This window comes from Otolemur garnettii, unplaced genomic scaffold (assembly GCF_000181295.1).
Source record: "Otolemur garnettii isolate 467f Iridium unplaced genomic scaffold, OtoGar3 scaffold00008, whole genome shotgun sequence".
NCBI lineage: Eukaryota > Metazoa > Chordata > Mammalia > Primates > Galagidae > Otolemur > Otolemur garnettii.
In genome coordinates this window covers 29231542-29250953 of record NW_003852403.1, presented here as the reverse complement: position 1 = coordinate 29250953, position 19412 = coordinate 29231542, and the positions used below count along the sequence as shown (strand labels likewise).

Below are 19412 nucleotides of genomic sequence, written 5' to 3'. Positions count from 1 at the left end.
TATAAGTAATGGCAGTATTTACTAAAGTGACTTTGACCTAAGTTTATTCTTTGTAAACATCTCTTTTAACCTTCTATGGCAAAGAAGGAGAATTGATGATAAAGTTTGATAAACCTGTTCTGACACAGTTTTTTTTTCATTTATTTTAGAAGAATCTCCTGAAATAACTTTTTACATTAAACCTGTTCAAAATGATTTGCAAACCTCAAATCTTAAAGAATGGTCACAAAATACTAAAAATCAACTTTGGAAGAAAAATCATGGAAAGGGAGAAAATATTTGTAAACTATCCACTTGACAAGAGAATGATAATCAGAGTATACAAGGAACTCCAATAATTCAACAGGAAAAAAACAAATCATCCAATTAACAGTGGTCCAACCATTAGATATCTTAAAAAAAGACATTCAGATGACCAATAGGCACACACATACACAAAAGTTCAACATTACTAATCATCTGAGAAATGCAAATAAAAAGTATAATGAGATATCATCTCAACCCAGTTAAAATGGTTTTTTAAAAAAAGATAACCAATAAAAGATGCTGGTGATGATGTGGAGAAAGGAGAACCCTCATACATGAGAATCTAATTTACTACAGCCACTATGTAGAACAATATGGAAGCTTCGAAAAAAACCCTAAAATTAGAAATACCATATGATGCAGCAATCCTACTGCTGAGTGTAAATAAAAAATTAATCCATTATTGAAAGAAATGTCTGCCCTCCCATTTCACTTCAGCACTATTCACACTAGCTAAGCTATAGAATCATCCTAAGTATCTATCAATTAGTGAATGGACAAAGGTAAATGCAGCACAGATACACAGTGGAATATTATTCAGCCAAATAAAATAATAAAATCTTAAACTAAGCACAGAAATACAAATATCACACATTCTCACTCATATATGAGAGCAAAACAAAAATAAACTCATGAAGATAGAGAGTAGAATGATTGTTACCAGAGGCTGGAGAGGGTCATAAGGAGGAGGTAAAAAAGAGGGGATGATTAATGAAAATAAAAACATAGTTGGTTGGGCAGGGGGAAAGGAAGTGAAAGCAAGGATTGTTTTTCCAATTATATATAATTAAAATTAATAATAATCACAACTGATAAGTATAATTTGCTATATATTCAAGCACATATGTTGATAAACTTAGTATGCACACAGTATTGTGAGCAGAGAATCTACTGTGAGATATTTTTTAGGTTAGAATATAATTTTGCCTTTTGTACTTACATTTGAAATTCATTTACTCATAAATTAATTCAATAATTGCATCATGCACTTTATAAAAATACATAATGTTTTACTCTGTTACAGCAACATATCTTCATAACCTGGTATAGATCCACATAAAAAATTCTATTTCCATTTTGGGCTTGGGGATCCCCAAAGCACATGATCCTAACGAGACTAAGTTATTTCAAAGCTTACTAAATATGCTTTTCACACTCTAAATCATTGATTTTTAAAAATCTGTTCCTTATTTACTTAAAAAATATATCATCAATCTCTAAATTCTAGCATTTAGTATTACATTTGTTCAAGGTCATGAAGCAGTACCATTAGTTGATTCCTCCTTATCTTAAGGGACATGTTTGAATATCTGTTTTCTAAGTACTTAAGCTTCCAATTATTCCTTTATAAGAAACTTTTTAATATAACTTTAAATTTTTATTGACAAATAAGAATTATGCATATTAATGTGGTACATAGTGATGTTTTGATGCACGTAATGCACAGTGATCATATTAGCATAATTAGCATATCCATCATCTCAAATATTACATTTCAATATCCTCTTTCTAGCTATGAAAAACTATATAATATTAGCAATACCATCACTGATAGTTTCTAATTTTGTTAATCTTCTCTAATGACAGGATAGGACTAGTAAGAAGATCCAGAAATATAGTTTCTTTGCAACGATATTTCATAATATATTTTTTAACATCATGCTAAGATGCAAATATCTGTGTCTCTTCCAAAATCCATGATGAAACTTAAACCTCACTGTAAGAATACTAAGAGGTGGGGAGGCAGAGCAAGACGGTGGACTAGAAATATCTCTTCACTAGCCACTCACAGTGAGGCAAGGAAAATAATATTCCATCCACTCTGGCTGGGGAACCTACCCAGGGGACATCACTCCAGGGCTCAGTGAAGCGGTGGTGGACTCACAGGAGCCAATGGGGACGAGTCAATGAACCTACCCATGGAGGTCTGGAGACAGAAAAGCTATTTTATTCTGTGCTAAACTGCTCATCAGAATGGCCCTGAAAGGCTTAAATGAGTGGGTGGACTTCAACAGTGTCCAGCGGCCAGAACTGTGCCATCTGGTGCTCAGGCTATATATATATATATCCCCCTTTTACAAACCCTTTATCTTGTTCATTGTACCTTTAATTTGTGTTGCTTTTTTTTTTTTCTTTTCTCTGAGTGCTGGAGGGGGGATTATGGCATTGGTCTGGCTCAAAGAAGTCACAAGTCAGACTAGGGTGTCCTTTTAACTTTCACCTTTGGAAAGACAGTATTCGCAGGTCTCCACTGCAACATACTGCTGAATTTTTATTTATTTATTTATTTATTTATTATTTATTTTGTTTTCTGTTTGGTGAAGAGGGGTCTCACTTTTGCCTAGGCAAATAAGGAGCTCTTGACTTTGAGGGACCTACTCAACCCAGCACCCCAAAGTCCTAGAGTGCAGGTGTAGCCATAGCACCCTGGCACACAACATCATTTCTCCTCTTTCTCTTCTTTCACCCCAATTCTTCTTCTTCTTTTCTTTCTTTCTTTCTTTTTTTAATTTTCTCCTCCTCCTCCATTCTCGCTCTTCACCCTTCTCTTCCTTTTGACCTTATACCAAAAGGCCACTTCAACACCTACGCTCTGAGACAAGGTAATTTAAAGTGCTGCAGGTAGTGACAAGGGAAGAGTAGGGGAAGGAAGTAAACAAGAAGAATACATATATGAGGAGGAGCCAGCAGAAAAGTTCTGGCAACATAAAAATCCAAAGCAGAGGAACTCCTCCAAGGGACTATGAGGCAATAACCAAATAATTAATGGAAATGACAGAAAAGGAATTTAAAATATGGATGGCAATGGCAATAAAGAGAATTAATGAGAAAGTGAAAAACAGAACCAAAAATGATGAAAGCTATAAAGAATATAGAAAGAATACAGTGGAGCTTAAGGAATTGAAGGAGTAAATTAGGGAACTTAAATATGCAGTAGAATGTATCGGCAACAGATTAGACCATGGAGAAGAAACAATCTCAGAACTTGAGGATAAAGCTTTTGAGCTAACCCAGGTAGTCAAAGAGGCAGAAAAGAAGAGAGAGAAAGCAGTCACTCAGAGTATTATGGAACTTCACAAAGTGTTCAAAAATGAATTATAGGGATCCGTGAATGGGAAGGAGAACACCCCAAAGGAATGGAAGCCCTACTGGAGGATATCATAAATGAAAATTTCCCAAGTTTCACTAAGATTCTGAAACATTCCTTTTAGAGGGATATCAAACCCCAGGTCATCTAGACACAGCATATCAACAGAGCTTCTCCAAAATACATTTTAATGAAACTATCCAAAGTCAAGACAAAAGAGAAAATTCTGCATGCAGCCAGGAGTAAGTGCCAACTGACCTACAGGGGCAGATACATCAGGGTGACAGTGGAATTTTCAGCTAAAACTTTCCAAGCCAGAAGAGAATGGCCATCGATATTTAACTTTCTTAAACAAAACAATTTTCAGCCCAGCATTCTGTATTCTACTAAACTAAGCTCAAAATTGATGGAAATCTGAACCTTTTACTAATACACGGACATTGAGGAAGTTCACCACAACAAGACCAGCTCTACAGAGAATATTTGGACCTGTTCTCCATACTAAACTTCACAATGACCCACTGGCAAAGTAAATACCCAGAAACTAAAGGACAGAGAGAACTATGAAGCCCTAAGAGAAGAAACAGAAGAAGACATTAACAAATGGAAGAGCATACAATGCTCCTGGCTGGGAAAAATCAACATTATTAAAATGTCTATATTTCCCAAAGAAATCTGCAGATTTAGTGCAATTCCCACTAAAATACTAACATCATTCTTTGAAGAACTGAAAAAATAGTTATTTGTTTCTTCTGTCACTGGAAAAAAAAAGTATAGCCAAGGAAATTTTTAGTAATAAAAATAAAGCTGAAGCATCAGTCTACCAGACTCAAGGCTGTATCACAAGTCCACAGTGATCAAAATGGCATGGTTCTGGCACAAAAATAGACACAGACATATGGAAGTGAAGAGAAAACCAAGATGAAACCAGTCTCTTATAGCCATCTGATCTTTGATAAACCAAATGAAAGCATATCCTGGGGAAAAGAATCCTGATTCAATCAATGGTGGTGGGAGAACTGGATAACCACAGGTATAAGACAAACTGCCAATAAATGGGAACAAATGTTCAATATCATTGTCAGGAAAATGTAATTAATATGACAATGACATACCACCATACCTCTGTCAAATGGCCATTATTAAAAAATAAAAACAAACAAAAACAACATATGCTGTCATGGATGCAATAAAAAAGGAATACTTATGCACTGTTGGTGGGATCTGTGATCCCACCAACTCAATGGAAAACAATACGGAGATTTCTCCAAGAACTAACATAGACCTACTATTTGATTCAGTAATCCTACTATTGGGTCTCTACAAAAGGAAAATAAGTCAATATATTAACAGGATATCTGTGTCCACATGTTTTTCACAGCATAACTCATAATTACTAAGACATAGAATCAACCCAAGTGCCTATCTTTTGATGAAGGACGAAGAAAATATGATATGTATTTAGCATGGAGTACTACTCAGCCATAGAAAGGAATGAAATAATGGCATTTGCAGGTAACTTGGGTGGAATAGGAAACCATTATCCTAAATGAAGCATCTCAGGAATGGAAAAATAAACATCACATGGACTCACTAATAAGTGCGAGCTAAATGATGTGTATGACAGGTACACATGTGCAGAAAGAGCTATAATGGACACTGAAAGCCAACTGAGAAGGAGGGAGGCCTGGAGGGGTGGGAGAGATAAAAACATTATCGGGCACAATGAACTCTATTCTGGTGATGCCAATGCTAAAATCCCTGTCTTCAGTGTTATGAAATTCACCCATGTGTAAAACACACTTTCCCCCCTTAATACTTTGAAATCGAAAGAAATAAAATTAAAAATAAAAGTATCATATGATTCAGAAATCCTACTTCTGAGTATTTATCCAAATAATTCAAATTGATATTTTAAGGAAATACTAGTGCTGCCATATTCACCACAGTGCTATGCACAATAGCCAAGATGTAGAAATAAACTAAATCTGTTCATTGCCAAATCAATGGGTAAAACAATATAGTATATACACACAGTGAAATATCATTCAATCTTTAAAAAGAAGAAAATTCTGCAGTATTTGACAAGATAGATAAACGCTGAAGACATTACGGTAAGTGAAATAAGTCAGTTGCAGATGGACAAATGCTGTATGATTCCAATTATATGAAATATCTAAGACAGTGGAACTCAACAAAAGCCAAGAAGAGAATGGGGATTGCCGGGTTTGCGTGGAATAAGAAATAGTAATATGCTTATCAACATGTATAATCTTTCAGTTGTACAAGATGAATAAGGTCTAGAAATCTGATATATAACATTATGCTTATAGATAACAGTACATTATTGTCATTTTAAGAATGTAGACCACAAGTGCTTTTACAAAAATTAAAAATAAAAAGGGGTTGGCAGCGTGGCCCGGGCTCCTGAGCTTACGTCTTGGCTGTCAATTATGGAAGCTAAGTGAACTTAAGCAAGATAGCCTGATCTTTAAACCTTGTGTTCCCATAGCTGGAAAACAGGAGTATAATTTATCTCATGAGATTTTAATGAACATTAAATAGATTAAATAATATAATGTATACTTCACTGACATTCCTTTCTTCTTGCTCTACAGAAATCTGGTTCTTCCCAAAAGAGGTGCTACTTTTCCGTAACCCTCTTGGTAGTGGTGACTGTTTTATTAGATTCTTACAGCATTAGGACCTAGCTGGGGTCAACATTCTTGTTTCTTACTCCCTTCCCTATTAGCACTGACAGATTGCTTAAAAACAAACAAAAGACAGAAACAGGAAAAAAATAGAAAAAGAAAAAGAACACTTTCTACCTTTTACCTGCAGTTTGCCTGCCTTTTGTCTTCCTCCATTCTTTCTTGAATCCATTCCAAACTTTCCTCCTCAACATTTCATCACAACTGTTCTGTCAAAGTCACGGGTGAGTGACACCTAGTTATTCCCATATTAGGTCTTCACGGGTCACCTCACTGATGAGATTAAATTCAGCGTCCACTGCGCTCTTGAGATGCCTTCTCCATTCTGCTTCTCGGAAACCACTCTACTTGTGTCCATTTCATTAAGTCCTTATATATGAGAAAATCTTTGCCAATTCTTCCCCATCTTCCTAAACTCTTAAGATCAGTGTTTTTATGGCTCAATTGTAGCCGCGTTTATTTCTTTGAAGACATCATTCAGTCTTTCCCAATGCTTAGAAAAAAATATACTGATATTAGATCTTTCTTCCTGTCATCTCCATATTCAACTCACCATCAAGCCTACATTCACAGGTAAACCATTTTTATGATCTCTCTCCTGAACATCGGGTCTGAACAGCCTTCATTTTCTGCCTAGTATATTATTATACTTTTCTCACTGCTGACCATGATATCGATTTTCAACAAGAGTCAATGTCTTTTTGTTAAAACTTGAGTGATATCATTCCATTCCTTTTCTTCAAACACTCCAGCAGTTTTCCTTTCCACTTAGAAAAACAAACAAACAAAACAACAACAAAAAAAGAGCAGAAAACGATGTCCTTAGAATGGACGACCAGGCCCTGCACAATCTGCTTCCCCTCTCAGCTCTCTAATCTTTGCTTCTACATCTTCCTCTTCTCTCCTCCTGCTCACTCAACGTTCCATCCACCATTCTCTACTGTCTGTTGTGTTAGGACATGCTCAGTATGTTCCCATCTCTGGGTCCCTCTCGTGCTGCACCCCCCATCTTCTCTACTCTGCCTCTAGGAATCTACATGGTTTTTCATCTCATCTCCTCCCAAACTGTGCTCACAAGGTACCTTTGCATTAAGTCCTTCCTACACCATCCTGTGTAAAACTGTATTCCCCCAATTATTATCGCCCCTTTACCTGCCTTACGTTTTCACATAACTCCAATTCATACACTAACACTCCAAATTATTTTCTTATTGCTATGAGTTATTTTTTATCTCCTTTCAACATAAAGTGAAATCCTCAAGGATGAGGATTTTCATCTGTTCTGACGTCAGCTACATTCACAACAAACAGAACAGGGCTTAATGTCTAGTGGCTACTTAATATTTGCATAAAACAAACATACGTAACTAACATGTAATAATACACATATTATGTGTAATATAGATATAAGCACACAACTGAATAGTGTGTGTAGTATATTTGTAGAGGAGTATATTTATAATGGTGTTCTGGAACTTAGCAAATGAATAAATGAATAAAAATACTGCACATAATGCATTATTAATATTTGCTTAATGTACTATATGATTTTTTCCTATAGGGACATCATCACAATTGCATTTCATGCACCCAGAAGACCATGTGTGGATAAATCCAGGATTTAACCGCATAAAATATTGATGACTATGTGAATAATGTTCTTTTTGCACATAATCTAAGTAGAAGCCTGAACAACTTTCATCAGCATTCCACTTGTACAATGAAGATACTTACTACACTCAGACTAGCTGAATAGTTTATACGGATTAGTATAATTGGGCAGCCCTGAGGGGCAGGATGGGATTCTACAAAAGTAGATAAGATCACTTGCATAAACTCAGCCACCTAAAGTAAGAAACAGACACTGAAGTCTGATCTTCCAACTTTATGAACAAATTCCCTGAAAGCTACCTAATAGTAAGATTCAAGCGAGTCTTGAGTCTGAAACGAGTATGAATTCATATGTTTGAGTTTTTGGCAAAGACTTTTCTGAATGCTCTGGGTAGTATCTCCTTACCACACATATTGTTTTTGTTCCCTGTGTCACTGAGCAGTGTCACATAAATCACACTCTCATTAAATACACACGGAATTGTTGTTTGAACTCCAGCCACTATCCTCCAAGCTCATCACTCGCCTCTGTATTGTTAAAAGAAGTATTTCATTTCTCAGTCTGTTTTCTACTCAATGCTTATTTATTTCACTAATCACCAATTGGGTTACTCTGCCAGGTGCTGAGAGAAACAACAGTAAACAAGGCAATCACTGTTTTCAGGATTCTGTCATCTAAAAATGAAAAAAATATTACATCATATGTCATGATATAATGGGGAAAATGGACAGCAATTTTGATTTGGCATATGTAGTAAAACTGAAGAATAATTTTAAAAATGGTATTAAGAAATAAGAATTTGAGGGCTTGCTGTAGCTCAAGGGATTAGGGCGCCGGCCCCATATGCTGGAGGCAGCAGGTTCGAGCCCAGTCCCAGCCCAGTCCCAGCCAAAAACTGCAAAAAAAAAAAAAAAATTAGACTTTGAGTAAAATCTGGAAGGGTACAATTTTGGTCAAATTTTGACATCACAATATAATAGCATAGCATGTGTTACTGCATGTGTAGCTGAAAAAACAGTTTTGGTCTCAGCTTGCCACATATTTTTACCACAGTGAAAAGGACCTTAACTTTTTCCCATCCTGGTAGTTCCCTAATCTCTATATGAGGCATAATAATGGTACAATAGTATGTGAATATTATTACAGACACAAAGACCTCAGGGAGTACTTGTGAAGATTAAACAAAATAAACTATATGGAGGGTGTAGTTAATAAATGCTAAATGAATGTTATTAGTCATTATTAATTACTGCTGTTTATAATACAATAAATATTGATATGATTCATGATTTCAAGAAACAAAAATGTGGGCATGGCATGTGTGAGACACACAGGAGCACTGTGTACGAGTATATCAGGAGGGACTAAATGCAATTGGTGGCAAAAACTGAGTACGACATGCAATCGGTCAAGCAATAGCTTCTAGAGAGGAGAAAGAGAGAGAGAAAGTTTGCTGTCTTCTCAGTTCTATGAAGAACGTAAACTTATAAATAGGCCTTGGATAGATGGAGAATGGAAAAGAAGAGAAAAAAGAGGGAAATGGGCATGAGAGAGGGTAGGCGCGGTGTAAGAAAAACAGACTGTTTAAAACAACAGAGAGAAGGAAACGAAAATCTAACATTCCAGTATGAAAAAGAATTCAATACGATTAAACATTTGTTGTATATGTTGATAAATAATATGATTAGGCAAAATGAGAATATATTACAATGGACCAAGGAAAGCTTATCATAGGTTCTCAACCTGTGGGTCGCGACCCACAGAACTGTATTAAAGGGCCGCAGTGTTAGGAAGGTTGAGAACCACTGGCTTAGATGTAGATACAATTCTCTAGTCAGTGAGCAAGCTCTTGGGAGAGAATTGAAAAAAACGACTGTCTTTAGGAAATCAAGATTAGTGGTTGACTATTTTAAGAATAGCCGAAAGAGGAAAGCTGAATCACTTAGGGGATCTAAATTGAAGCAACAAATCACCTGTTAAATCCAAGTGGGGTCCCCTCTCTTCTCCTCTCCTCCCTTCCCCTCCTCTCCCCTCCTCTCATTCATTCCCCTCACTTCCCCTCTCCTCTCTCTCCGTCCATATCCATCACAGGTAGGTGGGAGCAAGGAAAGGGAATCCCCACTTCACCTAGTTACTCAGAGGTCAAGGCTGACCGAGGCACTACCTTCTGTTTGCAACAATCTGTAACGCACGGCTCACTTAGTCGTGTTGGCAGGAGAAACAGAAACTGAAGAATTGCATCTGATCTTTTCTTTGCATCAGCTCAACAACAATACATCACCCTTGCTCATATTTAACAGCCCAAATATAGTTCCATAGTGCTAACAGATAAATGGTTAAGCACTCCGATAGAACACATTAAATAATTGCCAAGTTTTAGTGTTTTCTACTAATGTCATAAAAAAAAAAAAAAGAGGTCTGGGATACGTATTTATTTATTTATTTCATAAATGCAGATTAAGCAACAGATATGAACTGGGAAACAAAATGGTAACAACATGTCCGAGAAACGTGGCCCCTGATTTCACAGTTCTTCTACTCAATGAGTTTAACTTAGATTTGCGATTTCATTGAGGAATCTGTGACTGAGCTATTCTAGGATCTTAACAAAGGAGAGTGAATTTCGGGGAGAATGCCAGGAGAAGCAGCTCAAGAACACTTTAGGAGAAACTTCCTTGCCCAGCCCCGTATCTCAGCAGTCACTGAGCTTGGAAATACTTCTCTGGTCACCTTTTACCTTCTACTCACACCTGCTACTCTCAGCACCTTTCTTTCCCTCCTCTCTTCGGGGGTGCTCAGCTGCTCTGTCTTCAGTGTCTGGATCCTGTGTTTATCCTTGTCTCCAATCCTGGGACTTGTTGAGCCACAGAAGCTTTGCATCTGAACGCTCAGCGTTGGTGGGTGTCTGGGGCAAGTGAATTAGGGCAAGGACACAGAAAATAGCTTTGTCTTCAAAGGTAGGTAGAGTCTGAAAAAAGGTCTGCAACCCTGTGGTATCAGAGTGTGCAAACTAAGACTTAAGAACTAAAATGTGCAGTTATACCTACACCTGGATTTTATCTGCTAAAAAATTCACATGTTGAACCTATAAATCCCAGTAACTCAAAATGGGACTGTCTTTGCAAATAAGCTCTTTGAAAAGATAGATAATTTAAATTGAGGCCCTTAGAATGAATCTTTCTCCAATCTGACTGGGGTTTATACAAGGAGATTAAGACACAAGCACAGACATCATAGGTGTGCCTGCACAAAAGACAACCATGTGTAGAGCAGTAAGAGGGTAGATATCTGCCAGCTAAGGAAAGAAGCTTCAGAGAAAAGCAACCCTGCCAGAACTTTGATTTTGGACACTTCTAGGTTCAAGAACTGTGAGAAAATACAAAGTATATTTCTGTTGTTAAAGCCACTTAGTCTGTGGTATTTGATTATGGCATCCCTAGCAAACTAATAGGTTTTGTCTTTGTTTCTGATTAACTTTTCAACCTCATGGTAGAACAAATCTGCCTAATCTTTGCCACCCCCACTAAGTATCATGTATTACTAAAGGTACAAACAAAACTTATTTTATATATTTTCATATTATAATTTCATTAAAGTTATTCCTCCTCTTCCAATTGCCAATAATATCACACCCATTCAAGCACATGCAAATGCATCATACGCCTTCCCTTATTTTAGCTCACAATAACCCTATGAGATCAGCACCTAATTCCCTGCACTTGATAGATGAGGAAAGGTGGCTGACTTAACCTTGAGTATGTCAAGTGGAAGAGCTCCCATAGCCAACCTGGTTACCCTAGATGACAATGATAAAAGCAGCTGACAGAGTGCTCAATGTAACCATTTATGTAAGCCCCTTATATTCAATAATTTAATACTCACACTATTCTTTAGCTACCTGTTATAGACGAGGGTATTTACGAAGAAACAGAATTAGTAAATTCGCCACAGCCATACAGCTGCAGAGATTTGGAGCCAGGATTCAGATCTAGGCAGTCCAGCTCCCCCCAGGTATGTACTTTTACCTGCTACGCTGGATTGCTTCTCAAAGGATGGGCTGGATATATAAGGATAAAGGCTGTTGATTGATAGTAGTTATTATTTACTGTGGACCCCAAACCTTGGGCCACAGATTGATACCCACCTCAGACCTGTTAGGAACTGAGGAACCAGGCAGCACAGCAGGAAGGGAGTGTTGGGCCAGAGGGAAGTTTCCTGTATATTGATAGCTCGTCCCATCACTGGCGTTACCTGAGCTCCACCTCCTTTCAGATCAGCAGTGGCCTTAGTTGATCACAGAAGTGCAACCCATATAGTGAGCTACACCTGCGAAGGATCTAGGCTGCTTGCTTCTCAGGGAATCTAATGCCCCTCGCATACATGGAAACATTGTCTTCCATGCAAACAGTCCCTGATGCCAAGAAGGCTGCAGATATAAAACTTACGTAATGGTTTCTCTTGCTGTATAGTTTTATAAAACTGGATGGCGATCGCAGCCATCCTCCATGTGCTATTTTGTTACCTTTTGGCAATTTAATATATGGCCATAACTGAGTGGGGCCCCAAAACAGCATGCATCATCTTCAATGCTACACAGGGGTAGCTGTACGATCTTAGGAACACCAACTTAGTATTTTTCTCAGTTTTTCTAAATGTTTCTCAACTTGAAAACTCTAAATTCTTCCTGCAAACATTTTTATCTTAACTCCCTATTATTTTGTAATTTAATTAATTAAATTGACAAATTTTAATTGACAAATAATAATTGAATATATGTTTATAGAGTACAATGTGATGTTTTCATAAATGTTGACATTGTGGAATAATTACACCATGCTAATTAACAAATTTATTACTTTGTAAATTTGTCAGTTTTTGGTGTTAAAGACATTTAAAATCTAATCTTTAAGCAATTCTAAAATGTACAAGGAGTTATTCTTTGTTGTAACAACATTCTATGCAATGGTTACTCAAATTTGTTCCTCCTGTCTGATTGGTATTTTGTCTGCTTTAATCCATGTCTTCTCTTTCTCCAGTCACCCGCTCCTTCAGCCTCTGGTCACCACCCCCCACTTGCGTAGACATGGCATGAGAGAAAGGGCAGGTAGAGGGAAAGGAGAGGACACAGGGGAGGACCTTGTTCAGTTGTCAGAAAATACTCAAATTGTTTATTACAGAATATGGCCCTTTACGAAAAAATAAACACCAGTGGAATAATGTTTAAATTACAGACAAAGAAAAAGAATATTCACCAAAAGATGGGATAAAAGTCAGAAATGAAGACAATCAGGAAGGTTGAGTACAAAGGACCTTGGGGGAACAAAAAGTGACAGGAGAGGAAGGTCGATAGTGCTATTTGCTGAAATGTTAGAAAATTATAGGATTTGTCTAAGGAAAGAGTTACTGGCAGCCGTAGAGAGCGCAGCTTCAGTAGCGCCGTGAGAAAAGCCAAATTGCAGAGCTTAGGAATTAACGTAGTGGGAACAGGCATAGAGACTTGACAGGAAGAGCTCCAGCTAAGAAAAGCCGCTCTGTGATGAATGGTACAAGGCACTGATGACTCAGAGCCAAGTACCATTACAATTATGTTTTCACTCAATCTCAATTTCTATTAAGAACATTTAAAATGAGTTTTGTCTTTTAACACAATCAGGATGTGAGTATTTTTCAATGGTTCCCAATTTTTCAGGTTAGAACCACAAAGGGAAGCGTCCACCTTGCCAGTTATTAATTTTATAACAGCGCTGCTTACACCCAGAACGCGATCTCGCTCTTTCTCATTTCCAGCAGGATAAAAGAGAGCATGTGAAGCATCAATACCTGGCTTTCCTAAGTTACCTCGCAATACTCCTTAGCCACAGGGTCAAAGGAGAAAAGTCTCTCTCTGAGTGTGTGTATGTGTGGGAGTCCTTTACTAAGAACATCTCCTTAGTAAAAACTTTAAAGTTTTATATGAAACCAACAATCTCTCCAAGAGAAGAATATGCATAGTTATCAACACTCTTAAGAATAAAATGCAATTTAACATAGTTAAGACTTTAAGGGGTTTGGTAAATTTGGAGAAATGTTTAAAAAAAGAAAATACGCATATGTGTACATAAGCTTGAAGTATTTGCTTATAACTCAATGTATATATACTTAGTAAAAATATAAATAATTATTTACATATAATGAGAAAGAGTAACGGTAATAAGGATAAAAGATTTTAGTGAACATTGGCCATTTGCCACATGCTGTGCTAAAATATTACAAAATTGAGTTTCAGAGAGTTATTGTTTATTAACAATAAGTGAATATAAGAAAGGGCTGTGAATTCTTGAGGATGTAAACAGGGTCCCTGAATACAGTTGTTTCCAAAGGACACATCTTTCCCAGGGTCCACATTCTCAATTTGAGATCAGGGTATATTTTCAAACAAAATGGTCAGATCAGTAAAGCATTAATAGACAAGTTCAATATCCTAAAGTTCCTTTAGGAAAACAAAATGGTATACTGTATACAATGAGTCTATTATGTTCTCTGATCTTCTTATAGCTCTATCAGTTAGCTAAATTCTGAATTTTTAACATAATACAATACTGTTAACCTCTTAGTATTAATACTTAGATATATAGTCATCAATCAGGGCCCCTTATGGAATAAGCTATTTACAAATTTTATTACTACATTTAAAAACTTATCCAAGCAATTTGAATGAAAAATTTTTAAAAACTAAAAACAGCCAATTTTTAAATAAAAAAACTGCTATAAAATATTAAAATAATTATATAGGATTTTTTTTTAGAAATAATTCACACATTAGGAAAATACTGCAATATCCTATTTTAGAGTAGAATATTTATTAAATAAACATTATCCAACATTTTCTTCCAGCTTCCTTATGCCTAATTAAGAAAACACATGGAAAAGCATAGAAAAATGTTCTTAATTAAAAGTTCAGAAGGGTACTATATTTAATATAATAAAAAACATCAAGACTTTTAGACCAATAATCTTAAGACACCCTAAAATGTCTGTCCTTCATTTTTCTCTGAAGCTCCCAACTCCAGGTAAATCCATTGTCAACTACCATAATAGGCTAACACTAACTCAACCAGTAGGTTACCAATGACAGCAGTATTGTGTTTATTTTTATATGTTCTTGCAGGTGTTCATGAACATTATCATTGTCTTCCTTCAACATAACTATGTACCTGTATCCCCAAACACCTGGATAAAAAGTCATTTCAAGATAATCCTTTCACTTGTGCCAATTTACTGCTATTTTGTGTTAGCAAAGATTTGCTTCATCATGATTTCTTTCTGGCATAGTATGAGCTCACAATTTTATATGTATTAAAAAAAACATACCATAGGAATACCAAAACCATTTTCAGTCATCTGAATATTTGAACAAAACCAACATTAGAATTCCTAATTGAGGGAGGTCTGAAAGAAGTAAATCATTGGGGGGGGGGACTTAAGGGAACAGGATGCTTCATTACATCTGGAAGCACATTGGGGGACCCAAGTATGGAAGGAATCGTGAAATGCACATACATTTTGGAAATCTCTACAGAAGACTATATAAGACTTAAGTTTATCTCCCATAGTTCCTATCCTTTTAATCTTACTAACAATGGAGTCATTTACCTCTATGAAGAGAGACCTGAGAAGACTGTCCTATTGGGCTATAGGAGAGTCACCCATGAGTACAGTAGCTTAAGGGTGAGCTTGACAGTTCACGGTCACTCAGCAAGTCGGAAGTTGCACTATGCTCCAGGAAGCTGACCATGCGATGGACACCAGTGAACTGGCAATCTCAAATGAGAGGCCAGGCAAGTATGAGCGCACTTATGAAACACGAAGTGCTGTAAGTTTACGAAGGTAGCCAATCTATAGCATTACAAGTTAAACCAGAAGTGATTTACTTTGCTAACCTAAAATACATCGCTAAAAAGTGCATGGTTTATGAATGTGCGAGAAATGACAGTGAACAGTTTCCTGCCCTGTGAACACGCTAAATAGGAATGAAAATAGATTGCTTTATCACATAAAGAAATAGCAATTATTTGTCATCTACTCCTGGGGCACAATTTGAACTTCGCCCTTTTAACATAGCGTCACACTTTTAAAAATTTCATTGTTCTTTTTTCCTCCAAAGTAACACCTATATTATTTATTACCACTTTTTAAAGTTTGTTTCTAAACTAGAGATTCATAATCTCCACAAATGACAAAGAGATAAATATTAAATTCAGATTCATTTGAAGTAACTTTTAATTAGATGTACTGTTCAGGAGATTAAGTTGCTGATTTTCAAAAATAGATACTATTGTGGATTACGCTTCAAATCCAAAAAGTCTAGCTCTCACACTGTCAAGGACTGAGTATGTCTTAATATGAACCCAACATGAACATTTTTTGTCATAAAGTCAACCTAATTTATCTATCTTTTCAGATTAATCAGTTTTGCAAGCAACTCACAACAGAAATTCACATCATTTTCTGCCACTAAGAGGGTGAAGACATGATTTCTTTTCCATGCTTCCTGATGGCCAAACCTCTAGAGTGGATAGTTTGTTCATTCTTTTCTTCTATTAAACTTGAAGTGTTATATATTAATATACACACACTCTATACCTATATGGCATTCAAAGACAGATTCCCCCCATAATAAAATATGGGCTAGTGAAGACACAAAAGATATACTCGTCTTCATGCTTCTTAAGATCTGTTTAATCCTGATATATCTTTTAAAGTTATGACTTACTATTAGAGAAATACTTGAGAAGCTGAATACCAATTGTTTCTACTTTTGTATTCATTCCAAACAATATAGTGTGGGATAAAATCATGCACAGTGCACTAAAGGGCTAACACGAAAACCACTTGTGGTTTCTTCCTTGGACTCTTACACGAGGTCAAACTTTGTTGTCTTTTTTATTTGTAGCTTTGAGACCTTTGTTTGCATTTATTCAAGAGTTGGTAAGTAGAATTTAATATTTTTTCATACCGATTAGGCATTGGCTTAGTGAGAATAAATATTCAGACAGAGGTCTTGAATTAGATTTTCTACTACACTACAATCCTTATTAAGCAACAAAATGCGTCTGATTTCATGTTGGTAAGTGTATTTTAGTGAATGTAAATTATTGCACAGAGCTACTAACCTTTGGAAACAAACTACAAATTTATTATTCATTTCTATGGTTATTTCTTTTTTAAATTTAATAACAGAAATTCTGGTTCACTCTAAAGGTCAGTCTAAAAGCAGCCTTACCATCGTCGTACTGGCCCAAGCAGATTCTGACAATAGAGCCGATGATGATCCCTGAAGCTAAACATTTCCAGAGATATGACTGTTGAAACATCTTCTGTCAAATTCCACTCAAGGGTGATCTGAAATAACAAGAGGAAAAAACATTGGACATGTTCATTAATCTGTTATAGGTTAGCATAACTGTCACAGCACAGAATAGCCATAATGACTTTATAGCTAATTACCTGTGCCATGCTATTCATTAACAAAGTAACACACTTGTTTCCTGCACTGAAACTCTCTATCAACAGGAATTTGCACACAAGTAATCTCTAAGGAAAGACTTGTTTTCTGCTATTGAATTTTTAGGCAAGTAGGTTGAGGGGTTAATATACTAATAATATCAGAGGCATACTGTCTTCAAATTCGAGAAATTATGTGCAAATCAAATGTTAATGACTTTCAGTTACAAAACTTACATTGTCTATAGCATAATTCTACAACAAGGTGTAAGTTACTCTACAGCAATTGAAAATGTTAAACCAGTTGTTAGTATCTTACATGAGAATTTTAATGGAAATCTATCTTATACAATTAAGTGGAAAATCCCATCATTAAAATGGTAATTCCTTTCTAGTGGGGTGATAAAAGATTGACTTAATTATGCCAAGGAAGGATAGGGATAAGCCATCGGTTTTTATCACATCTGTTTTATAAAGCAGTTCCATGAATTTCATGTTAATTCCTTTGTTTTACGTTGCAACCTCTCAGTAAGTAAAAAAAAGGAAAGGAAAGCAACTGATTGAGAAATTTGTGGCTAGTGAGCAGACCAGAAAATCTTATCGAAAGCATAATGTGCTCAGTTTCTATGTAAATTGAAGAAATTACTCACACAGAATTACTCAAACTGCCTCTGATTATAGATTGTGGCACAATAGAGGTTGGAACTCTGTTTCTCTAATTCAGAGCTTCCATATTCAGATGCCTACCGAGGACATGGAGACAAAGGAAAAGAGTGAATTACCCCAGAGGAACCACAGGGACGGGAGGCTGTGATAACCAGGCTGTGCAGGGTGTCTGAAGAGACCAGCTGGGGCACAACTGCTGTCAATGGCTACCATGTGGGAATGGAAACCAGTGTTGCCACGTTTTCTGATTTTCCAGGATAAAGCAGAGTCCTAATTTTATGGGACTGCCTGGTGTTTAGAAAGTTGTACAATCTTCTTTGTAAGACTAAAGGCTTCTGATGGTTCATACTGAGGGTGGAGAGCCCGGTTTCCTTCTCCTTCCTAAGAGTTCCTCCACTAGACTAGATTGTTAGAGGGGGCAAAGGAACTATTTTAATTATGCTTTTAACTCTATGTTTACAGATCTTATTTTGGAATATTTATGTGCACAGTTACATGAATGTAATTTATTCTAAGATTATAAAGGTACAAGGTTCTTTTTCTTTTCCTTATAGGATACACAGTTCTTGAATTTCAAACATTGCTGCTCCATATCTCACATCTTCAAATACGGAAACTATTCTTTTGTTTTTCCATCTAAGAAGATAAGGGACTCTTCTGCCCACATTTTTTCATAACTGATAAAGTGCTTGATCCACCCTTTTTCTAGGCACTGACAGCCCAAGCAACAGGCCATGATTAGATGCCAAGAGAACATAGCAACCCATGCTTACCGGTAGGGAAAAGAAAAATAAAGTTGTTCAATGCCAGGGGTTGCTTAGAGCAGTAGATACGAGTATGGCTTCTTTTTAAATTCAAGCTCTTTGACTTACTGCTTATAGGACTTTAGAGACCATAAACAGCATCTCTTTCTTACTTTCTTCATCAATAAAATGGCAATGAAATAGCATCTACCTTGTAAGCCTGTTTTAAGTGTTTAACTAGTAAGTGAATATAAATGAAATATAAATGAAATGGCTTAGGACCATGCCTCAGAGGGAGCACCCCCTAAAGCTTACTATATTTTTGATTCAGCATCTGTGACTCTTCAAAGGGCTTAACGTATTTTCTTGCTCTGTCTTTAGAAACAGCTACAAGACTGGTCTTTCTTATCCCCATCGTATGGGGTAAAGGACAGGCTCACGGAGGATCAGTGACTGGCTCAAGGTTGTAAAGCGGTGAGTGGCAGAAGAAACCATGAAGTTTGTGAGTCTTAACATGTTGCTGATTCCATACAGGAAGGGACTAGAAATTTTACCAGATAACACGTAGCTTAGATGGTCTCAAAGGATGTGGATGTGGGGCCCTAGAATGGCTTGTTGTATTGCTCCTTTTAAACTCAGAGAGAGAAACTGCATCTCCTTTCTTAAAGGTTTATAGTTCTCCCAAAATGTATGCAAATAATGGCTTCGATTCTTTATGTTTTTGCAAATGTGAGGATGTTAAGAAATGAAACAGTGGTATTTAAAATAGAAATATATATATATATATATATATATGTAGAAGG

At 36.4% G+C, this 19412-nt stretch overlaps 1 protein-coding gene across 16 annotated transcripts in view; it reads right to left on the bottom strand.

Moving 5' to 3' along the window:
* The window catches only part of PCDH15 (protocadherin related 15), a 691874-nt gene extending 674804 nt beyond the window's left edge, over window positions 1-17070 (bottom strand). For all 16 annotated transcript variants that reach the window (XM_003783651.1, XM_003783650.1, XM_023509543.1 and 13 more), the window contains exon 1: window positions 16980-17070. In XM_003783651.1, the coding sequence (XP_003783699.1) occupies window positions 16980-17070 (91 nt within the window). The remainder of the gene's footprint in view (window positions 1-16979) is intronic.
* Window positions 17071-19412: the final 2342 nt, after the last annotated feature.